Source organism: Rattus norvegicus, chromosome 2 (assembly GCF_036323735.1).
Source record: "Rattus norvegicus strain BN/NHsdMcwi chromosome 2, GRCr8, whole genome shotgun sequence".
NCBI lineage: Eukaryota > Metazoa > Chordata > Mammalia > Rodentia > Muridae > Rattus > Rattus norvegicus.
Window position 1 is genome coordinate 61,741,081 of NC_086020.1, and position 23,481 is coordinate 61,764,561.

The 23,481-nt window shown below is 42.5% G+C and overlaps 1 protein-coding gene and 1 long non-coding RNA gene across 3 annotated transcripts in view; one reads left to right on the forward strand and one right to left on the reverse strand.

The window, feature by feature from the left end:
• Positions 1–2,517: 2,517 nt before the first annotated feature.
• On the reverse strand, positions 2,518–18,782 carry LOC120100741 (uncharacterized). The gene is made up of 3 exons (XR_005500737.1): positions 18,630–18,782; positions 18,390–18,459; positions 2,518–2,800 (listed from the first exon to the last, which is right to left on the reverse strand). It is a non-coding gene; the product is annotated as an uncharacterized LOC120100741 (long non-coding RNA).
• Positions 18,783–18,894: 112 nt separating this feature from the next.
• Adamts12 (ADAM metallopeptidase with thrombospondin type 1 motif, 12) overlaps positions 18,895–23,481 on the forward strand; it is a 294,742-nt gene continuing 290,155 nt past the window's right edge. Inside the window, exon 1 of one of the 2 annotated variants that reach the window (XM_039101948.2) lies at positions 18,895–19,272. In XM_039101948.2, the coding sequence (XP_038957876.1) occupies positions 19,146–19,272 (127 nt within the window). In that variant the 5' untranslated portion in view covers positions 18,895–19,145. The remainder of the gene's footprint in view (positions 19,273–23,481) is intronic. The other variant, NM_001106420.4, reaches the window with a different exon arrangement.

A 23,481-nucleotide genomic window follows, 5' to 3' on the forward strand; every position in this document is an offset into this window, starting at 1 on the left:
TCACTGCTGGCACTGTTAGTTTGAACATGTTACTTCTTGTCTTGCTTCAGGAAATTTTACTACACGCATAGGATGATTAGGATTCAATAAAAGGAATGGAGATGAATCCTCTATAAATTTCTAGAACTCTCTACCTACCTTCTCTCTTGGCAGGTTCTTCCTCTCCTATAGCCTTTCTTGTGCACCCCTAGCCACTATGGCCAGCTCCGGTTCTTGACTGCTCTCTCCATGACAGATCAGTGATGCGTTTGAAGCCCATACTCTCATCTGCATTGCAATCTATAAAGTTTCTTTTGACAGTAGCTGGGTCACAGTAGCCCTCATTTTATTTCTTTACCCAATGTCACTATCTGCATTGTCTTGTTTACACAGGAAGGCAAGACTGTACTTCTGTTCCTCTGTCAAGGTTCAAGATTCATATACCCTTTGTAGATATTATATACTGTCTAGACAAGGTTGGGGAGTCTCTTCACAATATCTTTTTTTGTTTGTTTGTTTGTCAACTCTTCTTAATTTTTTTCACCTTCACTTTTTTTATTGGTTATTTTTATTTACATTTCAAATGTTATCCCATTTCCCGGTTTCCTGTCCATAAGCCCCCATCCCATCCCGCCTCCCCCTATTTCTATAAGGGTATTCCCCCTTCCCAACCACCCACCCCTCCCACCTCCCCACCCTGACATTCTCCTGCACAGGGGGGTGTCAAGCATTGGCAGAACCAAGGGCTTCTCCTCCCATTGGTGCCCAACAAGGCCATCCTCTGCTACATATGCAGCTGGAGCCATGAGTCTGTCCATGTGTACTCTTCGAATGGTGGTTTAGTCCCTGGGGGCTCTGGTTGGTTGGTATTGTTGTTCTTATGGGGTTGCAAACCCCTTCAGCTCCTTCAATCCTTTCTCTAATTCCTCCATTGGGGACCCCGTTCTCAGTTCAGTGGTTGGCTGCAAGCATTCCCCTCTGTAGTTGTCATGTTTTGGCAGAGTCTCTCAGATGACAGCTATATCAGGCTCTTGACAGCATGCACTTACTGGCATCAGCAATAGTCTGGGTTTGGTGGCTGCATGTATATGGGCTGGATCCCCAGGTGGGGCAGATTCCGAATGGCCATTCAGTCAGTCTCTGCTCCAAACTTTGTCTCCATATCCCCTCCTATGAATATTTTTGTTCCCCCCCTTTTTTTTCTTTATTAACTTGAGTATTTCTTATTTACATTTCGAATGTTATTCCCTTTCCTGGTTTCCAGGCCAACATCCCCCTAGCCCCTCCCCCTCCCCTTCTATATGGGTGTTCCCCTCCCCAACCTACCCCCATTACCGCCCTCCCCCCAACAATCACGTTCACTGGGGGTTCAGTCTTAGCAGGACCCAGGGCTTCCCCTTCCACTGGTGCTCTTACTAGGATATTCATTGCTACCTATGAGGTCAGAGTCCAGGGTCAGCCCATGTATAGTCTTTAGGTAGTGGCTTAGTCCCTGGAAGCTCTGGTTGGTTGGCATTGTTGTTCACAATATCTTAATGAAGCCACATATCTTCAGCAGTCTCAGAAACATCTGGTGTTATTAGTGGGAAAGATTGCTGAAGTCCTTTAAATTGCTGCTGTAGTGTGGGATTTCGACAACATATTATCTTAAGATAATATGCTCTTAAGTCTTAAGATTGATGCTCATTTTAAGAGTGTACATAATATATACTAGTACTCACAAGGAAACATTGTGACATAAATAATAAACACCATCCGGTCTCCGAGGAAACATTGGTGGACTTGTGATGGGCCTCAGTTTCCAAACCTCACTAGTGGAGAAACAACTCTTGATTTCTTGATTTCTCTTTTTTGCTTGTGTTCTGAGGTTACATGTCAGACCATATGGAGAAATGACACTATGGTGGCCCTTTGAATAGACCACTGCTCCATCTACTGATTGAGTACATATTACATATAGTACATGTGTGTATATGTAAGTACACATACACACTTATGTGACCAGCTATGTTTGCTCTCAGTAAATCTCTAAAGGAGAATATTTCTTTGGGCAAAGGAAGAGGGGAAGAGTCTAATACTGAAGCCAGAATTTGTCTTCCAAGGTCAGGTGGGGGTTAGGAGAGGAATCCAATTTTTTTCTTTTGTCTGTGGGCCTCAAACATCTCTCATACTGTTCCTTGCTAAGTTATCCATCCATATACCCATCCTCTGATCAAATATTTAGCAGGCTCATCTTTGAATGATATGCAGAAATGAATAAAACATAGTCTCTACACCCACTGTCTATAATCAGTGGGAAACCAATCAAAGCCACCTAATGAACATGAATCGTTCTGCATGAAATGTGGCTCAGCGGCCCTCTTTCAAACTCACTCTCAAGTGAGTTAGCAAGACCTTCCCAACTCTTACACACGAGTCTGTGCTCTGTTGACGTAACCTGCACTCCTGATTCTCTTACACTCAGTTTCAAAGGCACCACAAGTCTATTCATAGAAAGACGAACCCTCTCCCCCTTAAAGATGAGTAACATCACATTAATCTGATCACAGATACAGCTTTACTCTAGGAAGCCATAGGTGAGTCAATACAACTCTTTGATCCAGTGGCCTCGCAGGTGACCCCGTCCAGATTTTATGTGACTGCAAAACAAATAACTGATAGTTGAGTGTTATCAGCAACAGACAGGGTGGTCTGATACAACAAAGGAGATCCCCAGCTGGCAGGCGGGCCATCGATCGGGCTTCAAGATGGATAAAGATGTTAGCTCTTGGTCCTCCACAGTTGTCTCATGGGACTCATGAAAGGATGCTGCCTTTCTGTGCTGTGGGAAAAAAAAATTAAAGCATCACAAATGCTTGTCTCATGGCCATGGAGATAAATCACATTGCTCTCCAGCAGTGTGGGCAAACAATGTTGAAATTCATCAAAAAACAGAGAGAAATCTTTAGTCTTAATCTAGGGTTATTTTCAAGGTTTATTGTTTACTATACTATTCAGAGAAGAAAAATACTGTTTATGGAAACTTATTCATCTCGGTGCTTGTGGCAGACGCATCCTCAGTTCCAGGGGAAGATCTCCAACACATAGCAGTAGCACAAATGCCTCTGTCATTAGGGCCCATTTTCATCCTTTCTATATTTAGTGTTAAGGAGAATCAGTCGACTCATTGTGATGCAGCCATATAATAGGATGCAACTTGGGAATTAGAAAGAGCTATCGAAACACACAGCATCTATGCATCTCAAAGAGAATGCCCAGTGAGATGAGACAAATGAGACTGAGGACTTATGAGGACTGCATCCATACAGAATTCTGCAAATGCACCAGAAAGTAAATGTTTGTGGCAGGAAGCAGAACAGTAGCTGTGTGAAGTTAGGGATGATTTAACTAGAAACAGGAGGGAACATCTTCCAAAGAAGCCATCAAGGAAAGAGCCGGCTCGATGCATATATTTTTATTATTACTTGAACCACATCAATGTTGTGATCATCGCCTCACAGGTCTATACATGTATTTTCAACACATATAAAGTTGTGTACTTTAGGGTTAGTGTTTCTTAGGCTGACAATTTGCTCGAATCATATTATCTACAAAGTGGATATTTACTAAACTTATTATTGCTGCCTAAGCTTTCAACTTTCTTGGGGACACAATTAACATTCTGTTCTCAGGGATCCCAGGGGAATATCAAAATCCAGCAATACCAGGGAGCAACTCTCCAGGACCAGGACAGGATGTTCTGATCCTCAGCTGGTCCCTCTTCTGAGGATTCTGCTCACAGTCCCATAGTACTCCAAGGCTTCTGGTTCAGTGCAACATGTTGAGAGAACATTAAAAGTGCAGTAAAGTAAGGCTGAGACCTTCCACGCACTTCCATCTCGTCCTACACTCTACCCCTCTGTGATGGAGCTTCTCATCTGTTCGGATTTCTGAGACACTGACTGTGCTACATTTACTAGTGGGTGAACTTACTGTTTCTTAAATGAAAAAAAAAATCTCTGGTGTAGTTTCCATTTTTGTCAGTCATGGTTCTGGGTCTTGAGAGGGAGGCTTCTTCCATTCTGCCTATCTGTTAGAGCTGGTGAGCTAGAAAGTCCTCTAACTCTTGACAAGGTACATTAATCCCCTACCTATCTCGTTGGCCAATCTGCAGTCTTCATTACCATTCTTTTAATTTCTCAGCATTTCAAATGAGAACAAAGTCATACTATTTGCAGGAAAGTGGATGCAACTGGAGGTAATCACATTAAGCAAATTAATGCAACTGCAGAAAGACAATATTGTATGTTTCATTTTTTAGTATTTGCAGTTCTAGATTTTATGAAATCATAAATGTAGAGAACATGATGGTAAGCATGCTAAACATTTTACACACACACACACACACACACACACACACACACACACACACACACACACACACACACACAAAGACCTGAAAAAGTAAGTTAGAAAATAAGAAAATACTTCTGGGTCAGTCACCACGTGTCCTAATTTTTTGTTAGCTTAACTCATTTGGAAATTTCACTAATATTCATGGATATCAGTATTGCCCACATTCCCATTATGATTTTCAAATATGTTCCTCAAATCCAGAACTTCCTCTGAGAACCATTATGAACATCCACCAGGCCAGCTGATGTTTCTTTCCAGACGGCTGAGCCTTACCTTGAACTTTGTATGTTCCCCACGTCATCTCACACCTCCTGTCTTTCTCATCTCCATTACTGATAACTGGAAACCTTACAATCACCCCTGACTTCTCGGTCACCCCTGACTTCTTGGTTTCCCTTCCATCTTATATTCACTTAGATCAATTCTTCACGTGTTATAAATCTCTCAATGGTGTTCAAGTGTGCTCAAGGTAAACCTCAAAGTCTCCATGACCTTCCTGTTCTGCTGCCTCCCTGCCCAAGCAGTGCAGCCACACCCAACTGTTGCTTTTCTTTACCGTATCCAAGCTTCTCCCTACATTGATTCTACTGTTTCCTCAGCCTAAGATCCCTATTTAATTCAGATTATTATTTCCTTTAGGTTTCTGCTCATATCTTATTAGAGAGGAGATTCTTGGCCCTCTTAAGTAAGATGCAAATGTAATCTCTCAATCATTCTTTGTATAATGTTTAGCCTTGGTATTGATATTCATTGGCTGTTACTACTGCCTTACACATTATAATGTTTACTCTTTATTCTTCTGTCTTCCACATCCCCAAACAAGTGCATATGTAAGCATAATTTAAAAGTCTTTGCTATTTGTTGCTGTATCCTTGATGTTTGAACACAGGAAGCAGTAAATGAAATGAATGAATAAATTGGTTTTGCTATGACAATAGCACTCCAAAGCTCCCAACACATTTCACCTTACTCCTCTTTCTCTTTTGCAGCAGTATATGTATTCTTCACTTCGTAATGCAATGCTTAATATTAATGGCAGAACGAAGGGAAGGGGTCATTAGGCTCAAGAGCAGCACAGGGCAGTCTAGTGACGATGTTTCTGGTTCCCAGCCTAGACACTGCCATATGTTGATGTAGATGTGGATGCTATTTTCCAGAACGTCTACACCTCATGAACAGTGCTCTCTAATGCCATCTCTGTGCCATTGTCATCAAGTGGTAGATTGTTACAAAAAGTGAGGAATCTGGTACTGGCACAAGATTGCAGAAAGCTTGGGATCAAATTGAGAAGGAAGCCTTTGTGCTCTGAGCCAATCTGAAAGTATGCTGTCAACTAAACACCCCAGCGTTTCCCAAATGTCTTAATGCAAGTCAGAAATCAACAAGGATATTCCTCCATAATCCAGTTTATCACAAGCAGGAATTTAATGGTGATGTAACTCTCACCCTGTCCTCTGTCCTCTTAGTCTCTTTACAAGTTTCACTAATTGTCCCAAGAATGGTCTTTGTGACAAGAGCACCTAATTCATAGTTATGGGTGACAGTTAGTTGTCCAATCTCTTAGCTTCTCCCATCTGGAAAAATTCCTTTTGAGTTTCCAATCTTTTCTTTGGCTTCTATGGCCTTTAAAGAGAAATTCCATTTTGTGCAATGTCCTGCGATTTTGGTACATTTAATGTTTCCTCCCTGTTTGGGTTATGTGTCTTTGGTAGTGAGAGTATGTTCCTGATTCTGATCTCTCCTCAGGGCAATCCCGCAGGTAGAATGCTGCTTCAACTCCCTGCATTCCTGACCATGTTTACGTTAACATACTGGAGGCCATGTCTTCTAGACTTCTTTGTCTATGCACATGGCCTATGCACATGTATGTACATGGCCTAGTTAATTAATAAATATCTGAAAGGATATATCTTAATATCATGTGACTTTCCAATCGTAAACCGCTTTTCTGTTCACTCATGTACTTGGATCAGTATGGATCGTGAGCAACATTTTTATTATATGGTTCCCTTTTTGTCGCTATTATGAATTTTCTCCTGAAACTTTCTTTTTTTTTTATTAACTTGAGTATTTCTTATATACATTTCGAGTGTTATTCCCTTTCCCGGTTTCCGGGCAAAAATCCCCTACCCCCCTCCCCCTCCCCTTCCTTATGGGTATTTCCCTCCCAACCCTCCCCCCATTGCCGCCCTCCCCCCAACAGTCTAGTTCACTGGGGGTTCAGTCTTAGCAGGACCCAGGGCTTCCCCTTCCACTGGTGCTCTTACTAAGATGTTCATTGCTACCTATGAGGTCAGAGTCCAGGGTCAGTCCATGTATAGTCTTTAGGTAGTGGCTTAGCCCTGGAAGCTCTGGTTGCTTGGCATTGTTGTACTTTTGGGGCCTCGAGCCCCTTCAAGCTCTTCCAGTTCTTTCTCTGATTCCTTCAACGGGGGTTCTATTCTCAGTTGAGTGGGTTGCTGCTGGCATTCGCCTCTGTATTTGTTGTATTCTGGCTGTGTCTCTCAGGAGCGATCTACATCCGGCTCCTGTCGATCTGCACTTCTTTGCTTCATCCATCTTGTCTAATTGGGTGGCTGTATATGTATGGGCCACATGTGGGGCAGGCTCTGAATGGGGGTTACTTCAGTCTCTGTTTTAATCTTTGCCTCTCTCTTCCCTGCCAAGGGTATTCTTGTTCCCCTTTTAAAGAAGGCGTGAAACATTCACATTTTGATCATCCGTCTTGAGTTTCATTTGTTCTAGGCATCTAGGGTAATTCAAGCATTTGGGCTAATAGCCACTTATCAATGAATGCATACCATGTATGTCTTTCTGTGATTGGGTTAGCTCACTCAGAATGATATTTTCCAGTTCCAACCATTTGCCAACGAATTTCATAAAGCCGTTGTTTTTGATAGCTGAGTAATATTCCATTGTGTAGATGTACCACATTTTCTGTATCCATTCCTCTGTTGAAGGGCATCTGGGTTCTTTCCAGCTTCTGGCTATTATAAATAAGGCTGCGATGAACATAGTGGAGCATGTGTCTTTTTTATATGTTGGGCCATCTTTTGGGTATATGCCCAAGAGAGGTATAGCTGGATCCTCAGGCAGTTCAATGTCCAATTTTCTGAGGAACCTCCAGACTGATTTCCAGAATGGTTGTACCAGTCTGCAATCCCACCAACAATGGAGGAGTGTTCCTCTTTCTCCGCATCCTCACCAGCATCTGCTGTCACCTGAGTTTTTGATCTTAGCCATTCTCACTGGTGTGAGGTGAAATCTCAGGGTTGTTTTGATTTGCATTTCCCTTATGACTAAAGATGTTGAACATTTCTTTAGGTGTTTCTCAGCCATTCGGAATTCGTCACCTGTGAATTGTTTGTTTAGCTCTGAACCCCATTTTTTAATAGGGTTATTTGTTTCCCTGCGGTCTAACTTCTTGAGTAATTTGTATATTTTGGATATAAGGCCTCTATCAGTTGTAGGATTGGTAAAGATCTTTTCCCAATCTGTTGGTTGCCGTTTTGTCCTAACCACAGTGTCCTTTGCCTTACAGAAGCTTTGCAGTTTTATGAGATCCCATTTGTCGATTCTTGATCTTAGAGCATAAGCCATTGGTGTTTTGTTCAGGAAATTTTTTCCAGTGCCCATGTGTTCCAGATGCTTCCCTAGTTTTTCTTCTATTAGTTTGAGTGTGTCTGGTTTCATGTGGAGGTCCTTGATCCACTTGGACTTAAGCTTTGTACAGGGTGATAAGCATGGATCGATCTGCATTCTTCTACATATTGACCTCCAGTTGAACCAGCACCATTTGCTGGAAATGCTATCTTTTTTCCATTGGATGGTTTTGGCTCCTTTGTCAAAAATCAAGTGACCATAGGTGTGTGGGTTCATTTCTGGGTCTTCAATTCTATTCCATTGGTCTATCTGTCTGTCTCTGTACCAATACCATGCAGTTTTTATCACTATTGCTCTGTAATACTGCTTGAGTTCAGGGATAGTGATTCCCCCTGAAGTCCTTTTATTGTTGAGGATAGTTTTAGCTATCCTGGGTTTTTTGTTATTCCAGATGAATTTGCAAATTGTTCTATCTAACTCTTTGAAGAATTGGATTGGTATTTTGATGGGGATTGCATTGAATCTGTAGATCGCTTTTGGTAAAATGGCCATTTTTACTATATTGATCCTGCCAATCCATGAGCATGGGAGATCTTTCCATCTTCTAAGGTCTTCTTCAATTTCTTTCTTCAGTGTCTTGAAGTTCTTATTGTACAGATCTTTTACTTGCTTGGTTAAAGTCACACCGCGGTACTTTATATTATTTGGGTCTATCATGAAGGGTGTCGTTTCCCTAATTTCTTTCTCGGCTTGTTTCTCTTTTGTGTAGAGGAAGGCTATTGATTTATTTGAGTTAATTTTATACCCAGCCACTTTGCTGAAGTTGTTTATCAGCTTTAGTAGTTCTCTGGTGGAACGTTTGGGATCACTTAAATATACTATCATATCATCTGCAAATAGTGATATTTTGACTTCTTCTTTTCTGATCTGTATCCCCTTGACCTCCTTTTGTTGTCTGATTGCTCTGGCGAGAACTTCAAGAACTATATTGAATAAGTAGGGAGAGAGTGGGCAGCCTTGTCTAGTCCCTGATTTTAGTGGGATTGCTTCAAGTTTCTCTCCATTTAGTTTAATGTTAGCAACTGGTTTGCTGTATATGGCTTTTACTATGTTCAGGTATGGGCCTTGAATTCCTATTCTTTCCAGGACTTTTATCATGAAGGGGTGTTGAATTTTGTCAAATGCTTTCTCAGCATCTAATGAAATGATCATGTGGTTTTGTTCTTTCAGTTTGTTCATATAATGGATCACGTTAATGGTTTTCCGTATGTTAAACCATCCCTGCATGCCTGGGATGAAGCCTACTTGATCATGGTGGATGATTGTTTTGATGTGCTCTTGAATTCGGTTTGCCAGAATTTTATTGAGTATTTTTGCGTCGATATTCATAAGGGAAATTGGTCTGAAGTTCTCTTTCTTTGTTGTGTCTTTGTGTGGTTTAGGTATAAGAGTAATTGTGGCTTCATAGAAGGAAGTCGGTAGTGCTCCATCTGTTTCAATTTTGTGGAATAGTTTGGATAATATTGGTATGAGGTCTTCTATGAAGGTCTGATAGAATTCTGCACTAAACCCGTCTGGACCTGGGCTCTTTTTGGTTGGGAGACCTTTAATGACTGCTTCTATTTCCTTAGGAGTTATGGGGTTGTTTAACTGGTTTATCTGTTCCTGATTTAACTTCGGTACCTGGTATCTGTCTAAGAAATTGTCCATTTCCTGCAGATTTTCAAGTTTTGTTGAATATAGGCTTTTATAGTAAGATCTGATGATTTTTTGAATTTCCTCTGAATCTGTAGTTATGTCTCCCTTTTCATTTCTGATTTTATTAATTTGGACACACTCTCTGTGTCCTCTCATTAGTCTGGCTAAGGGTTTATCTATCTTGTTGATTTTCTCAAAGAACCAACTTTTGGTTCTGTTGATTCTTTCTATGGTCCTTTTTGTTTCTACTTGGTTGATTTCAGCTCTGAGTTTGATTATTTCCTGCCTTCTACTCCTCCTGGGTGTATTTGCTTCTTTTTGTTCTAGAGCTTTTAGGTGTGCTGTCAAGCTGCTGACATATGCTCTTTCCTGTTTCTTTCTGCAGGCACTCAGCACTATGAATTTTCCTCTTAGCACAGCTTTCATTGTGTCCCATAAGTTTGGGTATGTTGTACCTTCATTTTCATTAAATTCTAAAAAGTCTTTAATTTCTTTCTTTATTTCTTCCTTGACCAGGTTATCATTGAGTGGAGCATTGTTCAATTTCCACGTATATGTGGGCATTCTTCCCTTATTGTTATTGAAGACCAGTTTTAGGCCGTGGTGGTCCGATAGCACGCATGGGATTATTTCTATCTTTCTGTACCTGTTGAGGCCCGTTTTTTGACCAATTATATGGTCAATTTTGGAGAAAGTACCATGAGGAGCTGAGAAGAAGGTATATCCTTTTGCTTTAGGATAGAATGTTCTATAAATATCCGTTAAGTCCATTTGGCTCATGACTTCTCTTAGTCTGTCTACATCACTGTTTAATTTCTGTTTCCATGATCTGTCCATTGATGAGAGTGGGGTGTTGAAATCTCCCACTATTATTGTATGAGGTGCAATGTGTGTTTTGAGCTTTAGTAAAGTTTCTTTTACATATGTAGGTGCCCTTGTATCTGGGGCATAGATATTTAGGATTGAGAGTTCATCTTGGTGGATTTTTCCTTTGATGAATATGAAGTGTCCTTCCTTATCTTTTTTGATGACTTTTAGTTGAAAATTGATTTTATCTGATATTAGAATGGCAACTCCAGCTTGCTTCTTCCGACCATTTGCTTGGAAAGTTGTTTTCCAGCCTTTCACTCTGAGGTTGTGTCTGTCTTTGTCTCTGAGGTGTGTTTCCTGTAGGCAGCAGAATGCAGGGTCCTCGTTGCGTATCCAGTTTGTTAATCTATGTCTCTTTATTGGGGAGTTGAGGCCATTGATGTTGAGAGATATTAAGGAATAGTGATTATTGCTTCCTGTCGTATTCATATTTGGATGTGAGGTTATGTTTGTGTGCTTTTCTTCTCTTTGTTTTGTTGCCAAGACAATTAGTTTCTTGCTTCTTCTAGGGTATAGCTTCCCTCCTTATGTTGGGCTTTACCATTTATTATCCTTTGTAGGGCTGGATTTGTAGAAAGATATTGTGTAAATGTGTTTTTGTCATGGAATATCTTGGTTTCTCCATCTATGTTAATTGAGAGTTTTGCAGGATACAGTAACCTGGGCTGGCATTTGTGTTCTCTTAGGGTCGGTATGACATCTGTCCAGGATCTTCTGGCCTTCATAGTTTCTGGCGAAAAGTCTGGTGTGATTCTGATAGGTCTGCCTTTATATGTTACTTGACCTTTTTCCCTTACTGCTTTTAATATTCTTTCTTTATTTTGTGCGTTTGGTGTTTTGACTATTATGTGACGGGAGGTGTTTCTTTTCTGGTCCAATCTATTTGGAGTTCTGTAGGCTTCTTGTATGCCTATGGGTTTCTCTTTTTTTAGGTTAGGGAAGTTTTCTTCTATGATTTTGTTGAAGATATTTACTGGTCCTTTGAGCTGGGAGTCTTCACTCTCTTCTATACCTATTATCCTTAGGTTTGATCTTCTCATTGAGTCCTGGATTTCCTGTATGTTTTGGACCAGTAGCTTTTTCCACTTTACGTTATCTTTGACAGTTGAGTCAATGATTTCTATGGAATCTTCTGCTCCTGAGATTCTCTCTACCATCTCCTGTATTCTGTTGGTGAAGCTTGTATCTACAGCTCCTTGTCTCTTCTTTTGGTTTTCTATATCCAGGGTTGTTTCCATGTGTTCTTTCTTGATTGCTTCTATTTCCATTTTTAATTCCTTCAACTGTTTGATTGTGTTTTCCTGGAATTCTTTCAGGGATTTTTGTGACTCCTCTCTATGGGCTTCTACTTGTTTATTTATGATTTCCTGGAATTCTTTCAGGGATTTTTGTGACTCCTCTCTATGGGCTTCTACTTGTTTAATTATGTTTTCCTGGAATTCTTTCAGGCATTTTTGCGATTCCTCTCTGTAGGCTTCTACTTGTTCTCTAAGGGAGTTCTTCACGTCTTTCTTGAAGTCCTCCAGCATCATGATCAAATATGATTTTGAAACTAGATCTTGCTTTTCTGGTGTGTTTGGATATTCCATGTTTGTTTTGGTGGGAGAATTGGGCTCCGATGGTGCCATGTAGTCTTGGTTTCTGTTGCTTGCGTTCCTGCGCTTGCCTCTCGCCATCAGATTATCTCTAGTGTTACTTTGTTCTGCTATTTCTGACAGTGGCTAGACTGCCCTATAAGCCTGTGTGTCAGGAGTGCTGTAGACCTGTTTTCCTGTTTTCTTTCAGCCTGTTATGGGGACAGAGTGTTCTGCTTTCGGGCGTGTAGTTTTCCCTCTCTACAGGTCTTCAGCTGTTCCTGTGGGCCTGTGTCTTGAGTTCACAAGACAGGTCACTTGCAGCAGAAAAGTTGGTCTTACCTGTGGTCCTGAGGCTCAAGTTTGTTCTCGGGGTGCTGCCCAAGAGCTCTCCGTGGTAGCAGCAACCAGGAAGATCTGTGCCGCGGTTTCTGGGAGCTTCAGTGCACCAGGGTTCCAGATGGCGTTTGGTGTTTTCCTCTGGCGTCCAAGATGTGTATGCAGAGTGCAGTCTCTTCTGGTTTCCCAGGCGTGTCTGCCTCTCTGAGGGTTTAGCTCTCCCTCCCACAGGATTTGGGTGCAGAGAACTGTCTCCTGAAACTTTCTAATGCTTGGCAAATGGCATCCCTTTCATACTGGCTCCTTTGCCCCGAGATCATCTCATCTTCAGGAAAGATTCTTGAGCTTTTGAGCAGACTCATCCATTTTCTAAGGCTCAGTGTTTGACACCTCTCCAAGGAGGACCAGTCCTTTCAGAAGAGAATGCTAGTTAGGATCTGTGATCCCGTGTACTCGTCGTTCTGATGATCTTAAGTAGACAGGCTTAGGGGATATACTTGCGCATACACACATGCATGTAACACTATGCACACCCCTGTTTTTATTTCCATGTGCTCTTATATGCACGGTATTATTTACTAGTCCATATCAGTACCTGTGTTTCCATTTCAGGGCTCATTTCTCTTTTCCCTCTGCTCATATTCTACTTCTTTTCACTGTCCAGGAGAAAGTTGGTTCCTGCCATTCCTATTATATATCCTTACTTCATCCGTCTCCCTGTATGTAACTAATCACAGTTATCAGTTGTCACCATGACCCCACCTATCTCCCCCTGCTCCAGACATTCCTCTGATGGATGCTCTCCTCACTCTGCTTCACTCCCTGATACCCTGCATTGTGTTGGGACAGCTGCCTCATTCACATTGCCCAGACTCTGACCCTTCCCCACAGGTTTCCCCTTGTCTTCCTTCCTTGCCTTCTGACTTATCTCTGTGCTGTCTTGGTTTGTATCAGCTTGACACAAGCTGGAGTCATTGGAGAGGAGGGAGCCTCACCTGAGAAAATGCCCTACAGATCCAGCTGTAGGCAGGCCTGTAGGGCATTTTCTTAGTAACTGATATGGGGGGGGGGCATAGTCCATTATGTGTAGTACCATCCCTGGGCTTGAAGTGACAACTAATAACTATTTTTATTTATTTATTTTATAGAAACCAGGTTGATTAATTAAACCTTTGTAGAATCATCTTCATTAATACACCAGTGGTTTCTATGGTCATTTTAAATTCTACCAAGTAGACATTAAAGATTAATCATCACAAGTGTGTTCTTTTATTTGTTTCCTGTGTTTCCACAAGTGTTTCCTGTATTTGTACCATTTCTGAATATCCTCATTTTATTTATTTTATTCAAATGTATCATAGAATGTACCTGTTACGGTTTGATATAAAAATTTCATTGATGGACAGTTGCCTCAAATGTGAGCCAATGTAAACCCATCCTTTCCAAAAGAAGAAGGGGGAGGAGGAGGCAGTTTGAGCAAATTATGAGGAGCAAACCAGTAAGCAGATCCCCTCCTGTCATGGCCTCTGTGTCAGCTCCTGCCTCTAGGTTCCTGTCCTAACTTCCTTTGATGATGAACAGTGATGTGGAAGTGAAAGCCAAACAAATGCTTTCTTCCCCAAGTCGCCTTGATCATGGCGTGGGTTTTTTTTTTTTTTTAATTACAGCAACAGTAATCCTTACTAAAACATTTTTTTTCTGCAGGCATTATCACCTGACCAGCCTAGCTACAGTTTATTTTGATTAGTCTTGATGATGTGCAAGTAGACACTGGCTTCAATATACCGCAGGTACCTGGAGCTGCGCATTCTATTTGAAGTGTGCTGCTTCCTGAAGCCAACAGTAAGTCTCATTAATCAGGGTCCCATAGCCTTTTTAGCCATGCCTTTCAAAAGGGCATTGCTATGGCATTGATTCATCAATTAGGCTGATTAATTGTAGCATCAAAAGGATGATCCATTCCCAATGGCACTGTTCAACTGGGAAGACCAGAAGCTTTATATAACCTGTAACAGATAGATTATAGGGTTTTAAAGCTGATTTGGGAATACAAACTCTCTGGCATTGGGAGTGTGCAGAATGGTTTCTGTTGGTTATTGACTCACTTACCTGTTCCAAAACAATTAGTCGAAGGAAAAAAAGTGAATTGACATTCCTGAAGGTTACAAAGATCAATTCCCCACCTCCTTCCAAGGACTGTAGAGAGGTTTAAAAAGAAAAGAGTGTTTGAGACAGTGCTGGTGGTGTTGGCAGATGTGAAGTGTCTGGTGGCATAATCATTTGCAATACTTAAGGGCCACGTTGTGGTGCTGCTGCTGCTGCTAATGATGTGTGTGTGTGTGTGTGTGTGTGTGTGTGTGTGTGCACAAGCATTTGTACACATACACGTGAGTGTGCATGTGTGTGTTTGTATATCAGTTTCCTTTGCCTTTCCATGGTTAAGGACCATGACAAATCTGAAAGATAGAGTGAGCTAATTTTCTTGTCCTTCAGCCATATCATATGACTATTAAAAAGTGTGAACAGAGGAGGCTTTTGAAAGGTACCCTAAGTTTTTTTTGTCATAATTTATATGCTTATATTGAAAATACTTTAAGACAATGAATTAACTACCTGTCCACTTGACACAAGCTGGATTTATCTGGGAAAAGTGAACCTCAATTGAAAAGATATATGCATGTATTCAATGGCTTGATGGTAAGTATGTGGGACATATTCTCGATTGAGAATGTATGTGAGACATATTCTCGATTGAGAATGTATGTGAGAGGGCCCAGCTAGCTCATGGTGGGGATGCTGATCTTCAGGAGATGCTCGTGGATGTATGGAAAAGAAAGATCAGGAAGCCATGAGTCAGGGCCAGAAAGCAACTTTCTTCAATGGGCTCTGCTTTAGGTTTTGCTTCTAGGTTCCTGCCTTGTTATTTTCCTCCTGACTTCTCTCGATACTGGACATGATTGTGATGTGTTAGCCAAAACAAGAACAAGAACAACAACAAACTCAAACTCATTCTTCTCTCATTTTTTTTTCAATAGAAAGCAAACTAAGATACTACTCAAGGTACTCTGAAGATGTCTTAGCATTCCTAGTTTCTCTACCCATAGAGTGAGGACACTCCAAGACACCATTTTACTAGTAAAGATGGAGCAGCCTTTGGTTCTGCATAGTGACCTGGTTAAGCCTCTCAATGTCTTGACTTTACTCTTTCCCCTGGACGTTTATTTCATAGCCATAAAGGCAAGTGACTTAACAATTCAATATCTATTTCCCTGCAACATGAGGGTTCTTATAGTACTCACCTAGTAGGGCTTTTGTGGTGATTAGACAGGGCAATGTAGGTAGAGTTGTTAGCACAACACCAAGAATGGTCAGCATCAACGGATGCTCTCTACCCTAAGGTGACATTCTACTCTGGGACCTCACTTGATTTTGAAATTTTCCTTCAGTGGATGTCTAAAGCCCATATAGTGATTCAGAGCTCTCTTCCCTAGAGTGGTGATGAAAGGTAGTTGGCTTTTTAAAGTAGTCTGCAGCAATGAAAAACTTGAATATAAGTCACCACTGAGCAGGGGAGAAGTTGGGGCCCGATAGGGCTTTTTCTTTGAGAAAACTTCAAACTTCAGCTGAAAAGAGTGGGAAGAACTTGGTGACAGAATTGTTAACAGAAGACAAGCTTGTTCTGAATCACGTGGTGAAGGCTGGAGAAACGCACTGCTGATTGCTCTGTTGCAGGCAATGATGAGACTCTTTAACAAAGGGCAGAGGAACTCAGCAGTTGGGGAGGATCACAGGTGTATTTTGATGAGGAAAATGTGAAATCCTGAAGGTACTTTTTAAAAGAAGTAGGTCACCATGTATCATTGGGCAAAAAGGGAAACGAGCCAGACAGAGCTTATGGCTGTTAGAAAGCCTAAGATGAAGAGGCGAAGGTAGGAAGTCTAGACCTGACTTCAAAGGGTTGGATGAGCTGACAGAATACAAGACTTTAGTGGGATTTTGTATGTGAAGGTTTTAGTCTCGGATGACTTCTAAATGAGTGATGTTGCTAATTGGTGATCTGCCTTAGTTATCTTACCGCAGTGGACTCCCTGAGACAGCTAAAAATTATCAAGAGAAAGGCCGGATTTGAGATTTCAGCCCATGACTTCATGGTAGGGACCACAGTCCATACCTTTGGACCTGTTGTAAGGTTACCAGATGGCAGAGTCAAAAGCTCATGTCTGAACAAATGGATCATACAACATGCTAAGAAACAGAAAGACTGACATACTGGAGTTACCCTACAATTTTCTTTGATACCCTATCCCCACTGACCAATGATCTTATCCAAGGCCTCACCAAATTAGAAGGTTCACAGTACCTTCTAATACTACTACTCTAGAAATGGGGGACCTCGAAGGAATCCTGTCCACATTCAGACTTAGTATGGTCTTGAAAAATACATGGGGAGAAGAATCTATAGAGTTGAAGAAGTTAATCTGCAAAGCCAGAATTCAGTGGCTCTGCCTTGACCTAGGTAGGGCTCAAAAGCATGCAAGAGTGCTTTGACTTCTCATTTAAGAAACAAATCTTTATTCCAGTTATCCAGGGCATGGGAGCCAGAGTAGATTTTGGATCTTCAGAAAACATCTGGTTGCTCTTAAAAAAAAAAGGAAAGAAAAAATAAAAAGAAGAGAGAGGAGTTAAAAGTATGTGTGTATGTGTATGTGATGTGATGTGATGTGTGTGTGTGTGTGTGTGTGTGTGTGTGTGTGTACAGAGAGAGACAGAGACAGAGACAGAGAGAATTAAAAAATATGCACACAATGAGGTCAGTCCTAAGTGCTTTTTAATGACCTCATAAATGCATATCTGGCGGGCAATGGTGCTTACTAAATTTCATCTGTTTTAGCTCAGGACGTGAACTCCTGTACATGATAGGAATGAGGCTAGGCGACTCAGTTCTCTGTCTTTCTTATCATGACATACTATGTCATAGCTACTACATCAAGGCTATACTACATATCAAGGAGAGCGTAAGGCTGCATGTAGGTGATGAGGGTAGTACCCGGCGTTCTTGGAAACGCAGAGGAGGAGGAAAATAGAAGCGGCTCAGTGAAACATTACATGGATAAGAGTCAACCAGCCATTGCTGGCTTGGAAGATAGGAAAGAAGAGCTAGGAGCTAGAGAATTCCAGGAGCTTGAAGCTGAAAGAGGCCAGAAAATAGATTTTAAGACAGCCAGAAAGGAATGCAGCTCCCTGATTTCAGCCCAGTGAATTCTGCTGCAGATCTCCAGAACTTAAGACAAATCTGTGTTGTTTTAAGACAGTAAGTTTGTAAATTTCCACTAGAAAAAGCAGAAACCTGTGTCCCTCAGAAAGTCTTGACAGCTATGTTTCCCACTGTGAAGTCCTTTGGACCTTTCATCTCAGGCCTTGCATTTTGGGGCCCTGAGGGATGGTGTGGCTATCCTGGCCCAATGCAAGATTACCTAGTATCCAGACATCTTGTTGAAGGCAGTGATTGGCTGTCAGCCAAAGAGACCTCCATATAGGAGGCCAAATTCCTTCTGAATGGAGTAAGGGGTCTTTACCCAGAGGTAAAGAATTTTGGCTGGGTTATCCTGGAAAATTCTCAAGATACCTAGCAACTCCTGATTTGTGGCATTCTCGAGAGCACTGAGGAGAAACAGAGAATTTGAATGGACCCCCACACACACACACTGCCCCCCCCCCCCCCCCCCCCCCCCGCAAACACAAACACACTGGGGCATCCTGTGTTGGTAAACTGCATGTGCCTCAAGGCTTGTCCTGTTTGGGCTGAAATCTTTCTCTATGTTGCTAATGCACTGCTGGTGGAAGGGAACTGAGAGAGATTGGTTTTGAAAAGGAGAAAGCAGGCGCTGACCTGCAGCCACAGAAGGCCTCCCAGGCATTTGATCCACTTACCCCATCCTGCAGAAGAAGAGACTTGTCCAGGGTCAAGATAGCAGATTAGCTTGGATCATTTCCTGTGTGACTTGGCAAAGAAAAATTGCTTATTAGTTGTTAAGTAGAAATCATAGCCTGCACTGGAAGAAGAGCCCAGCGGTTGCTAGTGGGTGGGGAGTCTTGACAGAATAGTGTACATTGGGGTCTGAGAGGAGCTAAGAAAGATTCTGAGTAGGATCCCCTCTGGTCATAACTCACTATTTGTGAGTACGTTTCATCCTGTGTAGGGGAGATTGCTCCTAGGAGCCTCTGACTGGCTCTTAACTCTGGTGTCTTCCTGGCCAGCTGTCTGGGGTCTCCCCTATTTGGCCCGCTTGCCTAGGCTCTGAGCCCGGAGGGAGGAGCTTGAGGGAGGAGGGCGTCCCCAAGGAAAATGTGTTAGCTGGCTGGAGGCCTGGCGGGTGGGGAAACAGAGGGGTGGGGATCTGGGGTGGGCTGCGCCCCTTGGCTCTGACCCAGTCCACTCTCTGGCCCTCAGAAAGCAGAAGCTGTCAGCTCATTCACTCCCCTTTCAGGAAAGGGAGAGCAGAGAAGTTCTCTGGTCCTGTCTACTTCAAAAGGCCACTAGAGCTCTTGGGCAGCTAGCGGGCCGCTCCCTTCCCACGCCTGGACCATGCTCCGCTGCGGCTTCCTGCGCGGCCACGGGCGAGGACTCGGTATCTGCAGCTGAGAGCTAACACTGTTTTGACTTTTCTTCTCCCCAACAACCGAACCATGCCATGTGCTCAGGGGAACTGGATGGCAAAGCTCTCCATGGTGGCCCAGCTTCTTAACTTTGGGGCTTTTTGCCATGGGAGACAAGCTCAGCCCTGGCCGGTTCGCTTCCCAGACCCGAAGCAAGGTTAGTGGCTTTTCTTTATTTGTTTTTCAAACAATGTACTAGGACAGTGGAACTTGGTTTGTCCCCTTCCCCCACCCGGCAGGGCTGAACTCCGTCCTAGGGCTTAAGGATTTTCTCTGCCCACTGGGGGGTGACACCCCGCTTCGAAAGACCCAAGAGTGCGCTCCCCAGTACCCCTCCCCCTGCTTTCAGCTTCCCCCTTTGCAGATTGTGACGTAGAAAATTATTTTTATTGAAGAGCCCCAGCTGGTCACAGGCACTCATGGCAATGTTTTCTTAATTTTAAACTCCGGGTCTGGAAGGTAGAAATTTTATTCGGGCCTCCTGCTGAGCACACTTGGCTGTGTTTTTGTTTCCTGGAAAGATTTAGGGTTTTGCTTTTTTTTCAAATGACATTCCTATTGGGGAGAAATTTACCTCCTGGGGACTCGCGGTTGTCTGTCCTGCTTTGCAGACTTTTTCCTCTGTCTAAATTTAGTGATCCGTGCGTGCATTCTGAGAGAATGCACTGGAAGACTGTGGAGATAGTCTATAATTGTATTTCCTCCTCCTCTTATTATTATGATATTATTATTGTTATTATTATCATTCGTGATGCCCAGGGCAAAGAAGTGCTGTTGCTTTTGTTTGCTTGTTTTAAATTGAACTTAGAAGAGTTTCCAGTTCAGAGAGGAGTACAACTTCCTGGTGTTGTCAGAGCAGAGGGTATTGGGGGATTGGGGAGATGGAGGGTGTCTGAGCCCAGTGATGGCCTGTCAGCCCCTCCCACTACTGACAATGCCCTTCTGGGATTCCCGTACTGTGGCTACCATGCCTAGTTTACAAATGGGGAAACTGGAACTTGGGGATCTTATGAGCTTAACTGTGAACCCCAGTTTTGAACCAGGTATCCTACTTATAATCATGCAGCTAGCATGCTAGCAATAGCAGAGATCACATATGTGTGTGTGTGTGTGTGTGTGTGTGTGTGTGTGTGTGAGAGAGAGAGAGAGAGAGAGAGAGAGAGAGAGAGAGAGAGATACACGCACTTGTCCTTGTTTAAGGGATTGCTAGGCAGTGCGTTTTGCCCACGTTGCAAAGTGAAACACTGCTGAAGAATTCCTCTGCGGTGGCTTAGAGAGCAACCAGATGCAAATCCCTCTCTCCCTTTGCTTTACTTGGAAGCCAGAGTGGGCAAACACTGAGGTTAGATGTCAATCAGCCAGCACTTGCTTGTGTAAACGGTCCAGATACAATCTCAAGCCCCCAAGTTTAAAATAGCAGCTTTTGTTGTTCTTTGAAAAACAGTGCCTTTGTGAAAGGTCCCTGTTCTGAGGCAGCACAAACAAAGCCCGCCAGCACTTCCCAGGGCATGCGGAGATGATTTCCTTCAAAGACACATTCTCCTGGGTGAGCTTTTGGGCTCTGCTTGCTTCACATATTTGTGAAGGGAAATTCATCCTGGTGTAGAGCAGACACTGCTGGGCCTGTCTTGTTGCTCTGGAAAGTGGGCTATGACTCTTTTCTCTCGTGACCTTTGGGGATATGCTGAGAGTATTTGATATTCCAAAGTAGCTTTAAAGTTCACTAGGCTTATTAATCATGCAGGATGTATTTAGGTTAAAAAAGACTTTAAGTTTTTAAAAGCATCGATCTTATCATCAACCTTCATTAATGCATTTACAAGTAGTTCATTCTTTAAGCTAAGAAGAAATTTCTCTGTGGATTTCCATTAGAACTGAGAGGCAAGGGAGGGGAGGGGAAGTGAAGGGAGGGGAGGGAAGGAGAGTTAAAGAGGAGGGGAGAAAGAGAAGAGGGAGGAGGAGAAAGAGGAGGGGAGGGTGAGGAGAGCCAGAGAGAAGAGGAATAATGGCAAGACATTCTAAAGCTTTCTGGGAGTAAATCTAGGTTTGACACCAAGATGACCTTCCATTTCTGCTCTGACAGGAGTTTTGAATTGCGCCCACATTCTAAATTTTCAGAGTTGCCAATTCAGAGACCATTCCACTCATCCCTATTTTCACACACCAGGTGCATTTACATGTGCGTATTGAACACTTCCAAAATTCTACCTAGTCGGGAGGTCGAAGGGAGGCGTGGTGCAGCTTACAGTTGGGAAGGGGTCTACACACTAGTTAACCTGTGTGTTCTTTCTAGTTCTCAGGTTTGCACAGGATCATGACTATAGTTCTGGGCTGGGATCTATAGTGCAGACCTAGAACACCTGCTTAGTGAGCATGTGCAATGCCCTGCACTCCAGCATCACAAAGACGTAAATTACTAGAGGTTTTGGTACCCAGAAAGAGTATGATGACAATTCCAATCCTATCCAGGACAGACGGAACTAATTCTGCAGAACTCTTTTCCCACAGCAGTCAGCTGGTGTAAGGATGTGTTGTGACTTCTTCAGTGTTTCCTGATTTACAACCAAATATCAAAACAAGAAGACACTTGGTTTTGTCCACAACATGCTGTTTTTCCTCCACAGCCAACAAGGGCACCCGGATTTAGTTTTCTATATACAGATGTTTCCTGACATGCGATGTGATCAGAAGTTGAAAGCACTACTGTCTAAAATACCCCTTAACACACCTGACTTACAGCACATTACAACTTGGCAGAGCCATACTGCTATAATGTAGACAACGGGCAGTCACCCTGTGGCTGACTGACTTCTAGATCTCACTCCTGCTGCCAAGATCCATTAAAGTAGCCCACCCAATATATCTCATCCAAGAAAGGATCAGAATTCAAAGTTAATTGCTTTTGTAACATAAAGTGAGAAACCAGAAATAAGGTTTGTTGATCAAAAGCCACCTATGATGTCTTCAAGCCACTGGTCATTTCCATGTTCTACGCTGTTGTCTACGATGTGACACCTGGAAGCATATACTTTATCTCATGTTGAAGATGAGCTCTGGGTACATAGAAGATCATGGAGAAAATCTATTACAGTTCATTTCTGCTATGTGGAAACAAATCTACAAGAAGGAAATTACTCTAGTGCTGTTATTGTAGGAAATGATTTCAAAATTATGTCACTTCGTGTAGTTTATAATAAATTATCCGGTCAGTACATACATTATTATGCGGTTACGGAGCAAAGTGAGCCTCCTGTGGTATATTTCACAGTTCCGAGAGGACCTATCGAGGTAATTGGATTTCTATAATAAATAGTTGTACAGGGAGAGCAACCTGTGGAATTTAGTTATGGAAATAAGCCTCTGTAACAGTACTTTTTACAGATCTTTAAAATAGTCTAAGACATTCAGCTACGATTAAGAGAAACAATGAGAATATGTAGATGTGCTTGTCCTCTTTAGCAGCAGTCACACGGAAATTGGAGCTATCCAGAAAAGACAAGCACAGTTGCCTAGCAGAGATGATGCACTAACTCATGGTTAGTCCCTAAAGCAATATATAGATTTAACCTAAGCCCCATGGGGAACAGGCGAACATTCTCACATCATTCGATTTTCTTCCTAAGCTGAAGGCAAATGACTACTTGGTATTCTTCTGTCTTTTCAAAATGGAGTCTACCCACAGGCTGCTCTCGGAGCTTCTCATGGTTTCGATTTTTTTTTTTGGTTTGTTCGTTTTTGTTATTTTAAACTATACACTTCAAGAAATTGAAGCTTGTGGTTTAGGTTTTCAAATCTAATTTTAATCAAGCCTTATCCCCGTGTAGGCTGTGGTAGAGTTCTATTCTCTCAGTCCCCTGCCCTTCCCCAAGTCTTAATGATACCAAGTGAGTATTTGGTTGTCTGTAGTAGACCTCCCCACCATCCCCCAGCAGTGTGGACAGAACTTAGAAGTGAGCTCTGAGCTCAGATTTCACAGGTGTGAATCCAAGCCTTTCCTATTTGGCTTAGATGAAAGGAGAAGCCAAGAAAAGTGTACTGCTCCTTTTCTGTTTCTATCACAAAGTACCTGAGCTGGCTGATGTGCACAGCAAAGAGGTTTATCTGACTCACGGCAGCATCCTTTGTTGGACCAGACCTCATCGATTAAGGTTCCTTAAGGAACCTCAGGTATCTTCAGGTCTCTTCCTCCCCAGTGTTAGGGTAGTAAGTGGATACCGCTGCCATACCAGCAATTTTACGTCGATGCTGGAGGTCTTCCAGCACTTAACTGCTGAACTCCCTAGAGCCCCTCCCTCGGGGAACTCATTTTGAGAGAAGTGGTTAGAATCTTCATAGTGACCCTATCTGGGCACTAATGCCAGGTGAC